The sequence below is a fragment of the Amblyomma americanum genome, chromosome 8, assembly GCF_052857255.1.
Source record: "Amblyomma americanum isolate KBUSLIRL-KWMA chromosome 8, ASM5285725v1, whole genome shotgun sequence".
Lineage (NCBI taxonomy): Eukaryota > Metazoa > Arthropoda > Arachnida > Ixodida > Ixodidae > Amblyomma > Amblyomma americanum.
This window is the reverse complement of record NC_135504.1, coordinates 67,230,712-67,253,688: the sequence shown is the minus strand read 5'-3', so window position 1 is coordinate 67,253,688 and position 22,977 is coordinate 67,230,712. Positions and strand designations below refer to the sequence as shown.

At 48.6% G+C, this 22,977-nt stretch overlaps 1 protein-coding gene across 1 annotated transcript; it reads right to left on the bottom strand.

Annotated features, from left to right (window-relative positions):
- Positions 1 to 18,167: 18,167 nt before the first annotated feature.
- On the bottom strand, positions 18,168 to 22,977 carry LOC144101848 (uncharacterized). Its single transcript, XM_077635074.1, has 2 exons — positions 22,568 to 22,977; positions 18,168 to 20,904 (listed from the first exon to the last, which is right to left on the bottom strand). The coding sequence occupies exons 1-2, from the start codon at positions 22,670 to 22,672 to the stop codon at positions 19,864 to 19,866; spliced, it is 1,146 nt and encodes a 381-aa protein (XP_077491200.1). The 5' UTR covers positions 22,673 to 22,977; the 3' UTR covers positions 18,168 to 19,863.

Here is a 22,977-nt window from a genome sequence, read left to right as displayed (position 1 = left end):
GCTCACAACTGTCGCCCGACAGATGGCGCAAGTTGATGATGTCATGGAAAACTGGGCTTAATCTAACTGGATACCCTCTTTGCAGGCGAAAGAGAGGATTTGCGGTACCCGCTTGGAGCAGGGACAACGTCCCCGCAGCACGACGTGCACCCTCACCACGGAGCTCCACTGAACCTGTCTGCGTCTCATCTTCATGTGGTTCGGTGCTCAGCGGTCGGGACTCGCCCGCGCCCATAGCTACCTGAAGGGTGTCCAAAAGCTGCTACTGCGCCGGACCTACATAATTCTGTGTTTACGCATGAACATTTCAGAATACTTAAACTAGATGCGTTCACAAAGCACAACAAGCCTACTGGTGAAGCTTAGACTGGTGAAAGAACGCTATAGGGCGTCCAAGACACTGCCCTGAGGATGTACGTCGTAATAAAGTTATTGTCACAAATTTCGAACACAATTGATATAAGCATAATTTTATGCTTAAGGCATGTCTCTAATCGCGCTGGCGCAAAAGGCCAACACGAGAAATGATTCTGCAAGCACGTCTCCTGTTGATGGTTCGGCGTGTAAAATACCAAAACGGCCACAGTATACTCGCAAAAATGCAATATAAGAACATTGTGGGCTGCACAAGGAAATGAACCAACGAATGACCAGATGTTCTGAGCTCTACGCTTTGACGTTGAAGGAAAATAAAAAGAAGCGCCTTCAAGCGTAAGTTGCCTTGAAGAATTCAACCTAAATAAAGGCCTTATAGGCTTTCTGTTTCTATTATGAAATAACTTTAATGACAGCAGCCTCAGCGTGCGAATCTGTGCATATGCATGAAAGTTCACGCCACAAGACTGGACTCATATCTCCAACGGTAAGATTAGCATATAGCGATGTTGGCGTGTATCCTATAGACATTGCGTGACACTAGTGTCGCGTTAGATTCGGATGAGCAATGTTTTCGGAAAATATTTGCGGAGCACTAATTCACATCGCGGTCCGGGTATTCGAAGAAGGCATGCAAGGAACCGGAGAAGACTTTTTCATATTCCAGTGTACATACCAGCATGAACAGCGCTGTTGGTGGATAAGTGTTGTTCAGAAATCCTGTCATTCCATAAACGTACTTCCTGCGCTATTGACTGAACTCTTTTACACTGGTTCCCCCACGCGTTTCACGGTAGCTGAACACGTGGCAGTTCAAGGCACAGAACAGAAATTGTAATGTTCCAAGCTGGCTAGAACTGTTTCCTTAAAGACTACATGTCACGAGGTGAGTTGCCTCCGTTTAGCGAAGCCGCGTTTCTACCTTTTTCCCATCATGAGGCACGGTAGTGAACATTAACAGTCTGTATGCGCTACGCGTATTCGTCCCGATTAGGCAGAAATCGAATCATAAAGACTGGCGTATAAGGACCGCGATTGCCGCCGTGTGAGTACCGGAAGAAACTGCCTCGGTTAATCACACCAGAAAAACAATACAATGAACTAACGCCGAATAGTTAATTAGCTCTGAAACTGACTTCAGGCAGGAGAAAACTGGCAGAAGGAAACTTATCACCATGACAAGAAGCTAATAAAGATTTTACCAATATTTAGTGGCGTTTACTAATGCTGACTCCCACTTAATCTCAATGGCAGACTAGCCTGCGTGTGAGATCTGTGGGTGTGACGAAACTATAGAACACCCTCTTTGTAACTGCCCTCGGTTTCAGCGTGATCGTGCACTCCTGGCTGCAACACTCCGCCGTTTAGATCCTCGTCCCCTTAGTGAAGCCAAGATTCTGGGTCCTTGGAGTAAGCCTTCATCGCAGAGGACAGCTTTGAAGGCACTTTTCAAGTTCTTGAAGAACGCAGGACTGAGTGCAAGGGTCTGAACTATCAGTGTGTTCCCTGTGTACCCTGCAAGTAATGGTCAGCGGACATGTGGAAAAGTGATCATCTTCCTTTTCTCTTTCCCCTTTCTGTCTCTCTCTCCGTTCTCCTTCCCACTCGTGGGGTAGCATATCGGGCGTAGCCTTTCCTTCGTCTTTCTCTCTCTCTCTCTCGCCAATACATAAAGCTTCTATTTGGTTCTCCAATTCCATTTGGCACACCGGTCATTAAATCCATTCGGCGCTAGTTTATTTATGTGTAATATTTACTGGAGCTCTCAGTATCCAAAACAAACTAAAGCCCCAAAAAATGGATAGCTGGACTAAGCTCCAAATTCTTGCTTCTCAGCCATATATCACGCTGCAGCTACGCACTGTAGATATATGGTGTATTTTCGGCATACGATATATACTCAAAGTAAAGCTGAAACATCAATGTGGGCCCTCAGAAAGGTTCCAACCAACGCGTTGTCAGTCAGTGCTGTATTCAAGGCGCCACATGGTAGGCGACCAAATCGTCACCTCGGCCAAGCATCCACCAAGGGCACAGACATCGATGAAGAGACAAATCATAAAAAAGTGCTTTTAAATCCTGTGAAGTTCCTTCAGTAACTGGCTCCCGGAGGTTACATCCTGTCCTGGTTAAATTAAGCCGATATCTACGGCGACGCAAAATAATTCGCCTGTGCTAATACGAAATAAAAAATATAAAATACCTTAAGGTCTTTAAGGTCTCGTGGGTGGTTGTTTATTCTGAGTAGACACCGCTTTTAACCTGCGCAGCGATAAAAAATGTCCAGGATCTGGCGGAGCGCCCAATTGATATTTCTGGCAATTTCGTGCTAACCCACACTCGAGCTTGCAGGCAGATGTGCGCCGTAGCACCTTGTTGCTAGAACCAGATATGCGGAGCTGAGTTGTGCCAGGTGAAGGTCGCAGATAAATTAACCCCATGGGCCGGTAAATATATCCCTAGCGGTGTTTCGTCCCCCCGAGCATATCGGTTAGTGACGGAGCTGACTATACAAACCCCGCCCCCTCAAGAGGAAAGTGTACAACAGCATAATCTTACCGGTACTCACCTACGGGGCAGAAACGTGGAGGCTAACGAAAAGAGTTCAGCTTAACTTAAGGACAACGCAGCGAGCCATGGAAAGGAAAATGATAGGCGTAACGTTAAGAGATCGGAAGCGGGCAGAGTGGGTGAGGGAACAAACACGGGTTAATGACATCCTAGTCGAAATCAAGAGAAAGAAATGGGCTTGGGCAGGGCATGTAATGCGAAGGCAAGATAACCGCTGGTCTTTAAGGGTAACGGAGTGGGTTCCAAGAGAAAGTAAGCGTAGCAGGGGGCGGCAGAAGGTTAGGAGGGCGGATGAGATTAAGAAGTTTGCAGGCAAAGGGTGGATGCAGCTGGCAAAGGATAGGGTTAATTGGAGAGACATGGGAGAGGTCTTTGCCCTGCAGTGGGTGTAGTAAGGCTGATGATGATGATGATGATGATGATGATACGTTAAAAGAACACTGCATTTCGTGTTGTGAGTACAGCAGACAGTTGTTAATTGTTGTGCTCAGCTGTGGGCTTAGGGTAGATTAACTTGAGTCGAGCAAAAAACTTCGCTTCGCCTGACCAGATTTTACTTTTCAGGAAGTAATAATGCTCTATAGGTGTTTATCAAAATCCGTTTAGAGCGGCTTTAGAACGGGCTTAGGAACATTTTTCTCCTTTACGTTGGGACGTTGGGACAAGTCCACGTGGCTCCGTATAGTGTCCCCCGTTCTTGAGCGTTCACCAAGCACTGATCGACGCAGTTAGGGTCTGAGTGGACGCTTCAGCATGGCTTACGTGGAGATCAGCTGCCGTGAAAGACAGGACAGCTGTTGTAGTTTCTCCGCTGATCCCTTTACTACGCTGACCAGTGCTTTCTCAGAGGTTCATCTTGGAAACAAAACTAACCTCACATGGAGGAAGGACACACGAAGAGTAAGTAGACAATACAAGCGCTGAGACCAGAAAATACAGTCCGATTTAATGAAAATATGTTGCAGAAGGAGAATGCGGTGTGGAGAATTTCGGGCATGTGCCCTGCATATGTGCTTTTTTGTAAGCTCCGTTTGCATGTCACCGTCGGGGTAAGGTCCGCCGCGACTTTTATCTTACTGATGAACATATCCTCTAAAACTCCTTAAGCTATGAGGGAGGGGAAAAGTCCGCGGGAAATTCTTGGCCACTACCTGTGTGATAACGAATACGCGGCGTGCTAACACGGTAGTGCTTCTTATCCAATGCAACTGCAGCCTCCCTAGCGTTGTATCTGGCAAACAGAGGACATGCTAAGAGCCCGTGCGTTCTTGACTTAGGTTTAAGCCTAGCACTGGACCAGCGAAAGTGTCGCGGCGCCTTTCTAACCGTCGCGAGGTTGCCATGCATTGAGGGTATACACTTTATATCCTGAGTTGACAGCACTCCGGCAATCTGAAACAACAGCCACACGAAATAACCACGAGGCTTACTCCCATTGTTACTTGAATACAGTTCAGTCTACAAGAGTTCACTTCATGTTGCTGGTCCTAGATAGCCGCGCATACTTTTGGATGCTCTGAAGTTCAGTGAATGCCAGAGGCCAATATTGAATGCTGCGCTCGTAAAAGGTGGTCGAGAGCGTACCGCAGTCGCTCGCAAACGTTTTCCGGCGCAAATGTTTACGCATGCAAATGTCGGCATTCGTGCACCAATTAATTGAAACGTGATTGGACGGACCGCTAGCAAATTGGAAATCATGTACAGCTCGGTTGATCTTTATTGTACGTTCATTGAAGAAAAAGATCCCATCCATGAGAAATGCTGTCTATGCCGCGAGAGCACCTTTGAGAGCAACTATGGAACCATGGTACTTGGCTATTATTCCTGGAAATTTACACCGCGCGAGTGTCCTCGGAATCACCGCGATTGATTGTCGTAATTTATTCTCAAAGAACATTTTGCGACTTAACTTACAGAAAAATATTTATTGTGCGACCTCTAGAGGCTGCTATTGCACTGAATTTTCGATTACGGAAAACTTTGTAGGTGTGCTAGCAACTTTACCACGCTGTCATTGAAGCCACTTGTGAGAAAATAATGATCTTCCCTTTCATGAAGTCGTCAACGGCTTCTTCCGACCTTAGTTTGTGGTGACATATTATGCCAAATATTATGTAAACAAGGCTTTCGTATGGAAGTCAAAACGTCCGTGCTCTTTTGACCGGCTCTTCGGACAACATTAAAAATCCACAAAAATATGCTCCACTAAACGTCTGCGAATGAAACTTGCTAAAAGGCATATCTTTACGCTCATGAAACAAATCATATCGTTTGTTTGTGTTCGAAAATTTGTGTCTTAACCCGTTTAACTCGCACCGAATCAAGGGGCAAAATCGTTTGGAGCAAAGCCGCGGCCAGATGTCGGCTCAGTGCTTAGAAGACGAATGCAACAGCCACTGAGGCACAGCAGGATGTGTTTTGTTTTTTATTTGCAACAACTGCGTTTATTTGGTTAGTCAGTTCGTGGTATGCACTGACTAAAAAGTCATTTCAAACAACTCGGTTTGTTTGGCCTGCCACTCGCAACGAGTGTGGTGCGGAAATAAGCTTGTGTTTGTTAGAAAGGCATGTTTTATGTCTCCTCCTCGGGTTAGCCGTGAAGGCAGTTTTGTTTATAAGCAAAAGCCTGGCATGCTGCGTAGATACAGCCACTATACTAAGAGTGGCCGACGTGCGGTCCTGCAGTGCTCGAGCCCCGCTATTTGGGGCTCTCAAGATCCCAAAGCACTCTGTTGCCATCGTAGGCGTAACCCTGAGCGCGCCGACGTGATTACGGTCACAGGAGCGCTGTGTCTCCCTGTTCGCACTGTTGGCGGCCTGATTTCGAGTGCATTACACTTTGGTCAAGATTGTAGAGTATCCACTGTCCTCTGGCGAACACCCTTTCATAAAAGGGTGTTCGCTAGAGGACAGTTTTACTCCCTTTGTTTAGAGGGTACGTTGGAAGTGCAAAGGATGAATGCAGATCTGGCCCCATTCCAGTTTCTTGGATACTCTACAATCTTGACCAAAGTGTAATGCACTCGAAATCAGGCCGCCAACAGTGCGAACAGGGAGACACAGCGCTCCTGTGACCGTAATCACGTCGGCGCGCTCAGGGTTACGCCTACGATGGCAACAGAGCGCTTTGGGATCTTGAGAGCCCCAAAGAAATAGCGGGGCTCGAGCGCTGCAGGACCGCACGTCGGCCATAAAGGTCGTCATAAAAGGGTGTTCGCTAGAGGACAGTTTTACTCCCTTTTTACTCCAATATAGGTGTTTTTATATTTAGGGTGTAGCAACGCCCATTTCCTCTCTCGTCGCTCCTGCTGACTTCGCGTACGCGAAAACACGTGGTGCTAAAACACGCCAAGGCACAACGGCAGACACTTAAGACTCGGTAGTTTGTAGGACATGCGGCGTTTAACGTGACGGCGTCGCACGTGGCTAAGAGAGACGGTGTAGTAGATGGCTCCGGACTAATTTCAGCCACTTAGGCATGGACAGCGCACAGCAAACGTTTTTTTATTTTTTAACACTTAGTCTTCATCGAAATGCAGCTGCCGTGGCTAGGGTTTCATCCGCGGGCATCGGACTCAAAGACAGCCCGACGCCTCCTCAGGTAATCCTGAGCTATGATGAAGACCGCACTTCGGCGTCTCCAGCCCTGAGGCTGTGGTGGTCGCTTGATATATTTAATGAAAGTCGATTAATTTTAACTGGCTGATATACTGTACATTTATCTTTAAGTTTTTAGAAAGTCGGTTTCATCCCAGGCTTCAGCCGAAGATAAACATTAGATAAAAAGTTAATTCCATCACATAACTCAAGAATATGAATACAAATGTCTACTTAAATTACTTGACACTGAAACCTTACCGCGACGAAACAATATAGAGCAAAACTGCGTGCCTCAAGATCATACCTACAGATAGGTTGAAGTGGTAAGGGCAGTGTGCGACAGATCGGAAAGGCGCGAGCTCTAGCGTGCTGAGCCCTATGAGCGCACAACGTGACCGACATCTTTGAGAGAAACAACGGAACATAAATAAATCCTAGAAACATAACACGGCCAAGCCCATCTCCTAAAGTTCTTTTACCCGAGGAGGCCTAGCAAACACTTAGGTTTCTTATTTCTCTTTTTTTTTTCTCGGGATGTGTCGACCTCTGTGCCCTAGTAGGCTTCGCAAGCAGCCTGATTACTTCGCAACGGTCACGCCGGATGTGGCCTGCCCACATCTTGTACGTGATACGGCAGCCCATCTCAGGATCCTCGCCGTTGAAAAACAAGCGACTGCCCACGTCTTCTGGGCACGGCGGAGTCAAGCTCCGACGAACACGTCATCAGGATAGGACGGGTGAGAACACCGCGATATGGCCAGGAAATTACGTGGCCGTTGAGGGCTCTCGGGGGATAATTGGACAAACATTTTTACTGGAGTATTCCACAAGAGCGACTGACATGAAGCTGTCGTAAACACCCAGAACCGCAAAGTGCATCGATATCTTTTAATACTTCTTTTTGTTCAAGAAGACGCTAAGGTGGAAACCCATAATATTTACATTTCACGGCACGAAGCCGGCGAATTTCAGTGGCTATTGGCTTCCTTCCATGTCAAACAATATCGGACAAAAATTTTGAAAGTTTAAAAACTGTTCGACACTTTTACGGAAATATTGATAGTAATGGTACATTCCTCTAATTATTATCAAAATAATTGTTTAAGTGTTGCCCATCGATCGCATCGAACAGTTGAGACTCCGATAGAAAAGCAATAGAGAGCTCTTTTGACGATAGCAAAACCGTTAACAGAAAAAAAAAATTCAAGACTGCCGTCGGGTGATCTGCAGATATGTTAATTGTTATAGTGAAATCTTACATTATATGAAAAAATTGCATTCAAAAGTTGTCTCCCGTTCAAAAATATTTTTGTACAAAATTGCTGGGTAATCATGCTTGAGCAGGACTGTTTCTGCGGTTCAATACGGAGAGAAAACAAGATTGTTGTCATTGATATCTTTGTGCGTCATCGAGCAATGAGGGCATCGGCCGGTAAGAAAAGTAACACAGTCACTATGCTTGTCGATTGACCACTTGTACTGGTTTGGTTTATGAGGGTTTAACATCCCAATGTAACTCAGGCTATGAGGGATGCCGTAGTGAGCTGCTCCGGAAATTTCGAGCACCTGGAGTTCTTTGACGTCCACTGACATCGCACATTATACGGGCCTCTAGAATTTCGCCTCCATCGAAATTCGACCGCCGTGGCCGGGACCGAACATGCATTTCTCGGTCAGCCGAGCGTCATAACCACTGAGCCACCGCGGCGGCACTATGCTTATCGAGTGATCACTTAACGATGCTAGTGGTAATACCGCAACCTTCAAGCAGTGGAACGTGCAATAACTATCAATCGGCTAAAACGCAGATTCTAGTACATAACGCGAATTCCTCCGTTCTATTGTCCAGAAGACGTCTACGTTGGGCATGTTCGGGACCGCGTTTTAGCTCCACTGCCGGTACTGCTCTCGGTCATACGGATTGGTGCTGGATTTTTATGGGAGAATGGTCGATGGGTTAGAGTATCGTGCATGGGAGCATCCTCTGCCAGACGAAGAATTGAAGTGCCATAAAGAAGAAACGATCCACAGAAACAAGTTCACACACAAACGCTGTCTTCCAACCGGCATTTTTTCAAAGGAACTAGGATTTAGATGCTCTTTACGAAATAAATCACACAAGCAAGAAAGGTACTATACTTGGTGGGTTACCCGTTAAATATCGTAACTGTGCTTCTGAGACGGAAACCGAAGGCGCTATACAGATATCGCGCAGCCTAGATATCTCAGTGGCTTCCACAATCTCCAGCGCTATCTGGTCAGAGTGCCTGCTGACCGTTGTTGCATTTGGGTTGTAAGCCCCAAGGGTAGCGTTGGCCTGGCGGCCTGGGGCAAAGCTGGAAACATCCGAAGGTCCCGGCAAAGGATGACTCGACTGGCAACAGAACAACTTGTTTATTCTGGCATCGCAAAAGAGCAGCCGGTCAGGGCGACCACGTTACTCGAAGGAAGGAATCGAAGTCTCTCTCGCGTCCGGCGCAGCTGTCTTTTTTTATACCCTCGGAGTCGAGGGCAAGAGGGAACGGCTTGGGAAGAGTCATCCGATACGGCGACGCTTGAACATGTTCAGGCGTGACGGGCGCGTCCGCCAGGCCGGCGCCGGTCAGACCTCCTCGCCTCCCAGTTGAGGAGCTCCTCTCCCCGGCTGCCGCGCTTTGACAAGCGTGGGCAAAACAAGCACACACACACACACGCACGCACGACGACACGTGGCACTGAAACATGCCTGGACGCGCTTGGCGGGAGGCGTCGCGGCGGCGATGAACGAAGCCGCGGCGTCCGTTGCATCCGCGCCGGCTATACCGCGCGTCGTAGGTAGGCGAGACGTAACAGACCGCCCCGCCGGGAGAAGGAGATCCCGATGGTCAGGGGACTGCATCCGCTGTCCAGAGGGATGTCGCTCGATGATGCTCGTAATCGAAACCGATCGTCCCTCGACGTTGCTTGAGCGCAGCGCACAGAGAAGGCCTCGTTCTCGGGTTCAGGATCACATAGGACACTGTAAAGTCACTTCGGGAGAGTTGCCATTTTTGTGCTCGTTCCCAGCAAGCGTTAGAACTACGCCGAAACGCAACCGCTCAGTCAGCAAGCACGAGACAACCCTCACTAAGCTCTGCCAGGCTCTTTCCCCTTTTATACTACTGCCTAGTTCCTTACAGTAGTCAAGCAGCACTCAGAACGCGTCCACAAATTGGAAAATTGCACTAGAAAGCACATAATCACTTTGAAACACTAAACAAAAGCAATATGTTAAAAATCCTGCCTCAGGAAGAAAACATCAGTAACCAACAACTTTGAGGCGGATTCCTACGTTAGGGGCTTCGACTTAAGCCATCGGCGTTACCGTTGAGACTCCCCTTTTTGTAACGCACCTCAAAGGAATATTGTTGCAAAGCGAGGCTCCAGCGCAGGAGGCGGCCATTTTTGGGAGATATGGTCTGCAGCCATTGGAGAGGGCAGTGATCCGTCTCAATGATAAACCTCGAACCGGCTAGGTAGCATGACAATTTCTGAACGGCCCACACGAGACACGCACACTCTTTCTCGGTGGCGCTGTACGCCTGCTCACGACAGGTCAGCTTACGACTAGCATACAGGACGGGGTGTTCCACTTCTCCATTGTCCCTTTGGCACAGTACAACGCCCATGCCTCGCTCACTAGCATCGCACTGAACAACGAACCCTTTGGTATAGTCTGGCGATCGTAGCACAGGCTGGCTTGTTAGGGCGCTCTTTAGGGCGCTAAAAGCTCTTTCCTTTGTCTCGCTCCAGACGACTGTTTGGGGCTCTGTTTTTCTTAGAGCATCCGTCAGGGGAGCCGCGATATCGGAGTACCTGGGGATGTACCTCTGATAGTAGCCGGCGACACCCAAGAACGACCGAATATCGGTCTTCGTGCGCGGTTGCGGGAAGTCTCGCACAGCGGCCACCTTTATTTCAGAGGGGCGGCGACGACCCTGTCCAATCACGTGACCGAGGTAGACAACCTCGGCCTGTGCTAATTGGCACTTGGGAGCCTTGACTGTCAAGCCCGCTTCGCGCAGGCGGGTTAGCACTGCCCGCAAGTGTGCCATATGCTCAGACCAGGATGCGGAGAATATCGCTACGTCGTCTAAATACGGTAAAGCGAATTCTTCCTGTCCTCGCAACACTTTGTCCATGAGGCTTGAAAAGCAGTATGGCGCGTTCTTCAAACCAAAACTCAAAACTTTAGGACGGAATGTTCCCATTGGTGAAATGAACGCCGCATACCTACTAGCCTCTTCTGTAAGTGGAACCTGCCAATAACCCCTGACAAGATCTAGGGTGGAAATAAACTGAGCGCTACTAACTTTCTCAAGGCGCTCCTCGATGTTAGGGATCGGATAAATTTGATCCTTAGTAATGGAATTAAGCCTGCGGTAGTCGACGCAAGGACGAGGTTCCTTGCCCGGTACCTCAACTAAAATCAAAGGGGAGGTATAATCACTCTCACCCGCCTCAATAACACCGAGCTGTAGCATTTTCTTTACCTCAGCCTCCATAATATCGCGTTGGCGGGGTGACACCCGGTACGCCTTGGATCGTACTGGCTCTGGCGAGGTAAGTTCTATATCATGAGTAAGGACAGAAGTCCTACCAGGCCTCTCAGAGAACTGACCTTGAAACTCTTGTAAGAGTTGGTGTAGTTCGGTTCTCTGCTCAGCTGACAGCGGTGCTTTAATGATTAAGTCACTAATGACCTGATCAGTGTCTTCCCTGTTCGTCACTGAGCCTAGTCCCGGAAGCTCGACCGGAAGCTCTTCTAACTTTCCCGTGTCGGGCATTTCCTCTCCAGTACCTGGTGCCTTCAACGCTACAGGCTCAATTTTATCCAGTTCTGACGTGCTCGGAATATCAGCTTGCTGCGCCTCCGACCCTTTCTCATTGTTCGACAACGTCGGCCCCGAAACTACCGCCTTTGCAGCGAGCTCCCGAACTCTCGGTCTGGTTAAGGCCTGAACGCTAGCCTCACCAAACAAAAGCCCCTTCTCGCGCAGGAGGTGATCGGACCTGTTCGAAAAAAGGTACGGGTACTGGGGGGGCAGCCTAGATGACACTACGGCCTCCGTCTCAAGTGCTCCGAAAGGTCCTTCAATAAGCACTTTTGCTACGGGCAGACACACGCTATGAGCTTCCACTGCTTGCTTGATCCATGCGCACTCGCCCGTGAACATATCGGGTTCTACGTAAGAGGGGTGAACTACATCCATTGTAGCTGCGGAATCACGAAGCACTCGGCACTCTTTCCCGTTCACGAGGAAGTCTCGCATGTAAGGCTCGAGAAGCTTCATGTTCTCGTCAGTGCTACATAATGACAAACACACGACTTCTCTTTTTGTTTCTGGACACTGCGCCGAAAAGTGACCCGGCTTCTGGCACGTATAACACACGCGCGCTTGCCTCGCCTCGAACCGCTTTCTGCGTTCGGCTTCGGCTGCCGCCGTCTCCTTACGTTCGGTCGGACTGCTTTCACTCGCATCCGCACTACGCGTGTCCCCCCTTGCTCTCATGGGTGTGAACTTCGGCCTCTCAGACTTGGAGCCAAATTCACCCTTTTGACCGTCCTTAGCTCCGCGAGCCCGACGCGTCACAAACTCCTCGGCTAGCTCGGCGGCTTTAGCCACTGTACTAACGTCTGGCCTATCCAAGACCCAGTACCGCACGTTCTCAGGTAACCGACTATAAAACTGTTCCAGCCCGAAACACTGCAGAATTTTCTCGTGGTCACCAAACGCTTTCTCTTCTTTGAGCCACTCCTGCATGTTTGACATAAGCCTGTAGGCAAACTCTGTATATGACTCATTTCTGCCTTTTTCATTTTCCCGAAACTTCCGACGGAACGCCTCCGCTGACAGCCTGTACTTTTTTAGCAGACTCGATTTCACTTGGTCGAAATCCTCTGCCTCCTCTCTCTTCAAGCGAGCGACTACGTCGGCCGCCTCGGCGGGTAACAAAGTGAGCAAGCGCTGTGGCCACGTTTCCCGAGAGAACCCCTGCTTCTCGCACGTTCGCTCAAAGTTAACCAGGAACAAACCAATGTCCTCTCCAAGCTTAAACGGCCGCATCAGGTCAGTCATTTTGAACGATACCCGTTCTCCTGCACCGTGTGCCTGACTTCCATTACGAGCGCGTTCCATCTCTACCTCGAGACGCTTCATTTCTAAAGCGTGGTCGCGCTCTTCTTTCTCTTTTTGCTCTTTACGTTCGCGCTCCTCTTTCTCTTTTTGTTCTTTCCGTTCGCGCTCCTCTTTCTCTTTTTGTTCTTTACGTTCGCGCTCGTCTTTCTCTTTTTGTTCTTTACGTTCGCGCTCCTCTTTCTCTTTTTGTTCTTTACGTTCGCGCTCCTCTTTCTCTTTTTGTTCCCTCTCCTCAATGGTCTCAAGGCATTCCGACAGCTCGTCATCCTCAGCCTCCAACTCAAGAATCGCCCTTAGCAGTTCCGGTTTTCTGAGTTTGTCTGAGACATCAAGACCCAACTCTCTTGCAAGCTCCAGCAATTTCGGTTTGCGCAACGACTTCAAATCCATGGCTGCTCCGAATGCTGCTTTCTCTACTGCCTACTATTGTCTTGCCGCAAACTAACCCGGCAGCAACGACAACCACAATTACCAGCTCTGTTTCTGACACTAACAAAAGCCTGGCAAAACTCAGAAGAAGAAAGTCCCGCACTCACCAAACCTCGCAGCCAAGAATTCAGCGCAGTCGTTCCGCTGCAGGCAACCAGTCATCACACAGGGCTCGTTGCACTGCTCCCGGATGGTCGTTGTGCTGCTCAGCATACAGTTGACCGCATATCTTCGCTGCTGGCCTCCGTTGTCGGGATCTCACCGCTGGCAACCAGTTGTTGCATTTGGGTTGTAAGCCCCAAGGGTAGCGTTGGCCTGGCGGCCTGGGGCAAAGCTGGAAACATCCGAAGGTCCCGGCAAAGGATGACTCGACTGGCAACAGAACAACTTGTTTATTCTGGCATCGCAAAAGAGCAGCCGGTCAGGGCGACCACGTTACTCGAAGGAAGGAATCGAAGTCTCTCTCGCGTCCGGCGCAGCTGTCTTTTTTTATACCCTCGGAGTCGAGGGCAAGAGGGAACGGCTTGGGAAGAGTCATCCGATACGGCGACGCTTGAACATGTTCAGGCGTGACGGGCGCGTCCGCCAGGCCGGCGCCGGTCAGACCTCCTCGCCTCCCAGTTGAGGAGCTCCTCTCCCCGGCTGCCGCGCTTTGACAAGCGTGGGCAAAACAAGCACACACACACACACGCACGCACGACGACACGTGGCACTGAAACATGCCTGGACGCGCTTGGCGGGAGGCGTCGCGGCGGCGATGAACGAAGCCGCGGCGTCCGTTGCATCCGCGCCGGCTATACCGCGCGTCGTAGGTAGGCGAGACGTAACACCGTGGAGCAGTTGGCAAGATACGATGCGCATAGCCTTCCGATGCCGGAATCTTGATGTCCTTTCCCTTTTCCTGCGTTAAGATTTACATCGGTCAGACGGGAAGGAATTTAAATGAGCGCCCGAAGGAGCATAACTGGACACCTGACAATGCAGACACAGGAAATCTGGCGCCGGAATGTCGTTGCAGTTAATAAGATCAAGATTTCAGCATCTAAAGGCAGTTGGCGCCGAATCTTGTCAGCTGCTCCGTGGTCAGCAGGCGATCTAACCAGATAGTGCGGGATATTGAGGACCCCATTGAGATATATAGGCTACACGACTTTTGCGTCTGCGCGCCTATGGTTTCCTAATGGGCCAAGTGCTCTACTTTTTTGTTTGTTTAATTTACTTCGTAAGCAGTACCAAGGTCGTTGTTCCTTCAAACAAGTGTCAGATGGAAGACAGCGCTCTTGTGTCAACGTGACTCTATATGTTCTCCTTTCTCTGTGTTGCGCTGTAGTTCTTCGTCATGGATCATCGACTGGCCCCCAGCCTTACCTCAGTGACCCTCTGCCAGAGAAGACAAGGAAAAATGAGCAGTGAACTGCGCGATTTATTCACGAAATAAGAACCCGAGTGAGAGGTGAGAAATAAATTGAAACCCCAGACGCATTAATGCTGGCACAAAAAAAAAGCCGGAAGGGCGTCAGGCATGCCCACGAATATCGCACATCCGCATTCAGCTATCCGCTTAGACCTACGTTTGTCTATCTTCTTCGTAATTTTGTTGTAATACACCACGGTGCACTTCCGGGGTACGCCTGCGCTTTCCGCGGATGCTCGGCCTCTTTCCGCCTTCGGATATATTTCTTTTCTGCCCTCCTGGGTTGCAGGATATGCTAAGTCCATATATCTGTCCCGCAGTGTGCCCTTGAGTTTTTTAAAGCGTACTATTTGTTTTTTCGTGTGCTCCCAGTAACAAGAGTATTCAGTACCGAGGATGGTATGTGGAAGGGAGAAAGTATCCTACCTAACGGGACGGGAGGCAGATAGCCTGCCGGCGTTTGCTCAGGCTTTTCACGGGCGCGCCTAGGACGAACATAGTTACGTTTGAAGAAACCAAAGTTGAATTAATACCTTATACTCATTAAAAACGCAGAATAAATTGCAATTCAACAGCTGTTAAACTGTCTACCCCATAGAAATTGCGTAAATCACAGGGTAAGCCGAAGACTACCCGTCGATACCATTTTTGTGTGCTTGGTGGGCTTCCGTGATGGGGTTATACAAGAAATAGACCTTCAGCCTTGAGGACTACATGCGTAAGCGTTTTGTTTTCTCATCCGGGATCGCGAGGCCACGGAAGTGTTGAGGATATCGGAGGGCATAAAAGCAGTCGCCTGTTTTTCCTCTGCCGAAAAGTAGGGTTTGTTTAGAGAGAGTGGGAGCGGGCAAACCCAATTCTTTTACGACCCACCACTGGCTCCGTGGCCAACGCGAGGACGAGCTACTCCGCCATATAATAGAAGAAGAAAAGGAAGCCTTTGGTGGTTTTCGCCCCCCCCCCCCCTCCTGCTTCGCCGGAAGAACAACAATAACAAGGCGTTTTTAAATAGGTTCGGTCCGTTCATTCGGCTGCTGCAGAGGGGATACCGCAGCAGACGTCTTCCTTGCGTCGAGTCTACAGGCAGTAACCGGGAAATAAAGAAGAGGAAAAAAAGGCCTCCCAGACGCGGCTCCTCAGGCATCCAGTTTTGGCTGGCCCGGCAACGTTTCGCGGAATTTCGCCACCAGGAACGTTGACTCGGCGCTGTTGTTGCGTGAGGGCAGCTGGAAGTGCCCCCTCAAAGCTGCGTGACGCAACTTTCGAGAAAACACAAGGGTGATATATACGGCGCTTTGAGCCTAAAAAGCGGGGAGCTTTTGTTTTTTGCTTGTTGTTTCAGCTGCCAAACCGTGCGCCTTACCACATGTTCCTGAAGCTTAGCTCGCACAACAGCAGTAATACGAGCCACTGCCAAACCTAGGTCCATCAACGCACTGGATTCTATGATATGTTAAACTACACTTAACTACCGGGACACTGCAAGTGAATACTAGACGTCTACTAAACTAATAGCACAAGGACACGGTGATGAGCAGAACTGAGCGAGCAACACACTATTTCTGATTACTGCTTAAACGATGCATTGATAGTTGGCACTTTTCTATTGTTAACTGCACTGCAGATACTACTTAAAATTGATTTGTAAGATCGTAAGCCTGGATACTTTTGTGCTACCTTTACAAATCTTGCGGCTGCGGCATCGGTAACAATCGGGGGATAAATGTTAACCCCACGGAAACATCGACGTCGTTCCAATCACTACATTTTAAAGCCTACAAACAGTAAGGCAATGCGATAGCTAGATCCAAAACATACGCGAAAGAGAATACATACACAGGCACTGCGCTTATTTAAAGTCCAGTTTTCTACAAGTACGCTCCAGTATTCGCGGTGTTTTGTGTATGACGTGTAAAAATTTCGACACAATGAAGGTAAAAGGCAATTCGAAGCTGTTACAGAATTCATGTACTATAAGCTCTAACTATACTCGAACAAGGGAACAAGGTATCAGCCCAGCTATTAACCCAACATTTAAAAGCTCTGCTCCGTGGCTAATAAAGCTATGGTTCTTCTACATGCAGCTGTTTGACAGGTAGAGACATGCAGGCGCCATATTATAAAAGAGCTAATTTAAAAACTGAAACAGTCCTAAGCAAAAAAAAAAAAAGGAATTGGGTCCCCCTTTATGTTGCATCGCAGTGGAGTCTAGTGGTAAAGTATCCGCCGTGCCCGCAGAAAGTGACCAGCTGCTACACAGTAAACACGCTGGCTTTGAGTTATAAACACACCTCCTCCGTCCCGCTGTCAGCTTCTGCCACGACTAGAGCATGTAGGAGACGTTGCCCTTATAGTGTCGCATGTGACGAATTAATTTTACTTCAGGGCAAAACGAATCAGTACGACCTGAGAAGGCCATGCACAAACAAGGAAACCACAAGATTCCTCTAGCGGTAGGCAAGACTCGCTTGCACCGCCTTCAGGTAATGCACAATAACAAATGAGTATTGGGTTAGCACCATACAAACAAACACGCAAGGGGCTGAAGATTACGAACTTCAGAGGCTGATTAGAAAACCACGATAGTAGCAGGAAAGTGACGTCAAAAGAGCTTCAGTGCAAAGAACGTGCGCAAAAGAGTGCTCGTAACCACGTCATGGAGTTTACTCTCTTGAGAGCTTTCCACACGTCCGGTGATAAGGAGTCCGTACATGAACGTGACCCGCCGTCTGTGAGGACTAAGTAGGGCTACACAATGGTATGGTGCATAGCAGTGAATAGAGAAGGTGTGTTATGTTACCCATGTCTAAAGTAATCTGCTTAAAAGCGGCATCGTGTTTGCGGGTATGAAATAGGTGCGAAAGATGCTCGCTCGAACTATCTTGGTATTGGTATGTGCAGTTGAAACAACTTGAAGTGACACATAGCCTATGAGGGATACTCTGTAGTGGAGGCTTCCATAAATTTAGACTACCTGGAGTTCTGTAACGTGCGCTGACGTCACATCAAACAAGGGTGTCTGCATTTCGTTGTGCGCATCCAAGATTCGATACCGCGACCTTAGGATCAACAGCAAAACGCCCAAGTAACTGAGCCACCACGGCGAGTCGGTCATATTAAGTTTAATGTCCAGTTTTGTTACATTCTACGTTTTTGTACATTGTTTAAAAGACCTCAGTATGGATTTGCTACCATCTAAAATACCTTCACATAACGGCATGACACGTCTACCACTGCGCTCTTATTAGCGGCTTTCTTAGTACGGGCGCTATCTAGAAATAATTACATGCGCTGAAGAGAATGATTCGAGGGCAGTTTTATGAGAAAGGTGGGCTTGCACTAACGAAACACACCTGGCAGAAACAGGTTTGTCCTGGCTTTGTTTATGTAAATCTATTCTTGACGGAGAGGAATACATTTCCTAGGAGCTCAAACTATGAGACTTAGAGAATAGACTGCATGAGCATTTTAAGAAGACAAAAAACACACGAGCCCAAAAATCACACGTGAAAAAAAAAAACCTTGTCATAGCCATGCGAGGAAAGAATATGTTAAGTATCACACAGATGCTTATAATAAACTTAGTGAACGTCCAGTCAGTTTCGTCTAGTTTTTCTCTCTTTTTATTTGCGCTCTTTTAAGATATGTCTTAATTAAGAAGATAGCCCACTTCTGAATATGAAATTTTTATTTCTGACAACTCCATATAGCGGGGCCGGTTTTTTGTGAGGCTCATGGGGGATGAGGGATGTAATGACAAGAACGCGTCATGTGACGAGAATAAATTACTATCTCATGACCCGACAAGCAAAGGTAATGTGCAGGCCGGAACTTTTACCCAGAAAAACTAGAAACTAAACCTTCATAGCATACAAGATAAACGTAGCGGATGAACATCAACTCAAAATATATACCCGGCAAATGAACTCTATTGCGGTAAATAAGATGAAAGCAGAGGCACATTCCTAGCCAGCTCGCTTAACTTCAGGCCAAGCACTTTAACATGTATTTTGTAACATATTTGCCACCCTAACACCAACAAGCAACAGCCACTTAGGCGGAGCATGTTAACCAGCATAAGACACACGTCGGTACACCGAATAATTGTGACGACCACTCAGAAAGTGCCGGATCATTGCACAGAAATATATGGTAATGGGTCCAATCTAAAAGGGCGCTAAGAATCAGCATTATCTTGCTCTCCACTTCCGCATCCTGAATCAAAAACTTTTTGAACACCTTAGAAGTGTGAACTTATTAAACAAAAGTGAATGAAATAGACTACGGGCGTTACATGTTTTAGGCAGTAGAATACCGCAATGAATGATACATTGTTTCATTTACGTATAATATCTTATGTGGTTCTAATTTGAACATATAATTAAAAAAAAAACGCCCGTTTACACATCTGCGCCGTTCTGATCTAGAGGCTAATACGTTCTGAGTTTCACGCAGCTGTTACGCACGGACTCCTGTAAGAAGTGAACACGAACACAGAAAGAGCTACAGTATCCCATGTTAAAAGAGGCAATATGAATAGAGTATTTTGCAATTGCGAGGTAAACGCCAAAACAAAATTACGTCGCTTAACACATGCCAGGGCTGGGCGAAAATGAGTGTAGGACCGAAACCCGACCCGTCACGAAATGCAACTGAAAGCTTTTTCAGTGACGCCATGACCTGCGTAAAAGTTGTGCGATGGAAGAAATGAGAGAAAGAACGATCCGTGTCAGGCGGCGGCGTCGACCTTCAAAGACTTATCGTTATCTATGGTAGAAGAGGGAAACCCTATATGTATGAACCCTGCCGCTATCGCGTCTAGTCGTCCTCATAAAGGTCAGTGCCGTTTGTAAGTGTACATGCGATTCGGTTGACTTTACACCAGACTTTTTCAGATCGGCATGCACGAACTGTCAAGCCATTGCGAGTGATGCGCAAGCGAAGATAATGACACCCTATTCGCCAAAACTCCACACGTCGCATACGTATTCCTACCTCGCATTGTTCCTGAAGTGCGAATATCATCGAAACTCTGATAACAGTCCCTATGGTTCTCGCATAACGTAAGCGACGGGCGAACTAAAAAGCTGCTTGCGAAACGGCAGTATCTAATGGCGCAAACTGCAGTGTAAGCTGCCTGCGATAACAAATGCACAGCACACCGCGCTGCTCCGCGGTAAAAGCAACATCTGTGTAGAGATTTCTTTACCGTTATACAAAGGCCGCAGCTCAGCAGGTAACTATTTCACGAAGTCTTTTAACCAGGGCCACTTGAATATACGCAGCCATCCGATCACAGTTCGCACTAATCAGGTCTCAGAAAATGGCGGTCAGAGCTGCCGTCGTCACAACGAACACTAACCTAAGCACTCTAGTTCTGACGGGCTCACCGGTGCCACCAGAGGGGCCGTCAGCCGCAAGTTCACTCACGGACACCGGTGGCTCGTAGCACTTGTCACTTATGGGGTCGTATATGTGATTGGCTCTATTTCGACACCGGCGCGGATTCACGAAGTGACTCCGAACGCCCATCACGAGCCGCGACACAAGATTGGGCGCGTCATTGGCGTAGGCGACGGGACGGGCGCCACATTCAGCGGCACTCGCGGAACCACTGGCACACCTGAAGCAGTGAAAGTTCCGGTAGTTGGAAAACATGCGCGGAGAGTAGACGTACGCCGTGTAGCTGGAACAGAGCATGACGTCGCGCGGCGAGGCACTCTTTCGACAAGTCGTCGAGGCGACGCGACACTCGCGCAGTCCAGGAACTTCGTGCCAGAATCCCTCGGACGCAGCGTCAGCGATCTGCAGCTTGCAAGTCAGTCCCTTAGGACCGCGAAGAGCGTGGCTCAACTTGCTGTAGCGTCCGCGAGAAAGATGTTCCAGGACTGTCGCCGCCTGCCAGGCGCGGTTGCAGCGAAGTTCCAGCTGCCAGGCCCTCAGGGCTTGGAGGTCCTTGTGACACGCGGCGCAGAATACATTGGCGTACATAATCTTCGATGCGTTGCTGTACACGGGCACGTGCTGCAGGTGCTTCAGCTGGTCTCCCCTGCCGAGACAGTGGTTTATCAAGTCGGGCTCCAATCCTGGATCGTTCGGGCAGGAGGCGAGGGCGTAGAACTCTCGGCCATTCTCGACTATGCACCGCCAGGGCGAAGGCGAGGTTGGAGGCATGTCCCCGCTGGCTGCCGGGTTGCTCCGGTCGAGGCAGCAATCACCGTACCTCCCGCATTCTGCGTCGCAGCGGCAAACGTTGCTTGGGGCACCTGCGGCGCAGAGGTCTTCGCCCGAGGTGCAGACGCCGGCGGCCAGGCGTTCATGGCGAACCGGAGTCCACCATGCGTCCACGTCATGTTCCTAATGAGAAACTTCTGTCAATCTGTTGCAGCGTCAAGTCTGTGGCGCCTAGAATTTTTGACAAGCAAGCAAAAACGAATAATTCAGACCTCCTGTGAGTCAGGTGTAGAACAGAAATGGTCTTGTAAGTACTATTCGTTTCAAAGGTATACAAAACAAGTGGCAAATGTATTAGTCAGAAATCAAGGAAAATTCCTATTTCATATTTTAAAATCAAGAAGTAGAACGTCATTTACTGATACAAAACAGCCACACATCAGGCATGAACTTATCTCTGTGAGCGGTGAATACATAGTCGAAAGAAAACTTCTACTAGTAGTTTATTGTGTTCTTCACATTCCCTGGACGAATATCTCCAGCTACGAATTGTTGCCTTAGTTCATTCAGTCTGCCATCATTCTCTCCATTAGGTACGTATTCGCTTGACACACCCTATGTAGCCTACGGTGCGCGTTGACTGCACCGTCCCGCGAGCGACGTGCAGTCAGCGTATGTCGTACGTTGTAAGCCGCAGCTGCCGCTTACATTGTCTGTGAAGCCATCTTAACTAACATAGGTTACATAGATATTGTGCTGGCGTAGCTCCGTCTCATTTAGTTTAACGGAGGAAATCGGCGGCTAATTAAAAAAAAAAATCAGTTTGCTCGTCCCAGCATTCACTTTGCTCTTCCATGGGCTCTATTGTTTCCGTCAATTCCAGTAAGGATTTACAGTCTTTTTACGACCTTTTCCGGCCTCAGCTGCGGATCTGGAAGGCTTTTTTATGAGGATTATACTTGGGGTCTTGCTGTCAATTTCATCGTGGTCATTAATCAGTGAACGCTTTTTTTCCAGTAGGAGGCAATCAACGTTCCTTTGCGTGTCTAAAGTTAACAAAATCTCAGTGTCAGTACCATACTACTATGAACACTTTACGTGTAACAAACAGCAAGTTACAGCATGACCCTTAAAGTTCATAACTTTTCCCATATGGCAAATAGTAAAACGCTCACTCCAAACACACATTCGCAGGCATTGCATTCGATTCCTCCTATTAACATGTTAGTAAGTGGCCTAATTTGCGCAAGTTCTGTGCTGTGTGCTAGCTTGACAGAACACAAATACCGGAGGCGAAACAAAAATATTGATATGCAAAGAACTGACTTTATGGGGCACCAAATCCTGCGTTAACAAACTAATGTGCTAAAACACCTCAAATAAGTGATGAAAAATAATCAACCCGCACCTGCGTCTAAAGCTTTTCAAGTAATGCCGGCTACGGGGCACAGCCTTGGATATGGCAGCATCTTCAGACGTTGAATAAGGGCCGTTTAGACAACGCATGCGCAATCGATGCATTCTCGCAACGCTCGGAGCAAAATGCCTATATCAGTGCGACCACCGCGGGCCAACAGTATAACGTCACTCGGGAGGCGCTCAGATAACGCAGGCGTCATCAATGAATTATCAACCACGTTGGCATGTAACATTCCCGGGTAAAGGCGAACATCACAAAGCTGCAGTTTAACTTCAGTTCAGCTTAGCAGGTGCATACTACTTTGAAAGAACTATGCGCAAACAAAAAAAAAATCACATTGGAAGCGACAACGCGAACTTGCTTCGGCCAAAATAACACTCTTCAATGCGTTTTCTTGATGAACTGAACACTCGTGTCGCGACGCACCTGCCCAGGCCAAGACCACGTCGAGCGCGCGGCAACAAGTAGGGTCGCGCACAGGAGCACCGGCAGCTCTCCGCAGCAGGAGCGTCTCCGCTCTCGCGTCAGCATCGCCGAGGTTGCTACTACACGTTCCCGCCGTTGGCACCGCTCCACCACCACGACGACGCCGCATCAAAGGCACGACCTCTCTCCGCCGTGCCCCCTTCACTTGTCGCTCAAGTCGGCGGCCTTCAGCGCGTCGTCTTTGGCCCGCGAAACCACGGCGCGGCACGCGCGCCCCTCACTCTCTCCTTCAGCAGTCTTGGGTAAAGCCGCCACCGCCGCGGCGGCCCCGAAAACACACACTCGCGTGAACTACGGCCGCTACGGCCTCCGTGGAGACCACGTGATCGGTCCTCCCGCTTCTCCTCGGT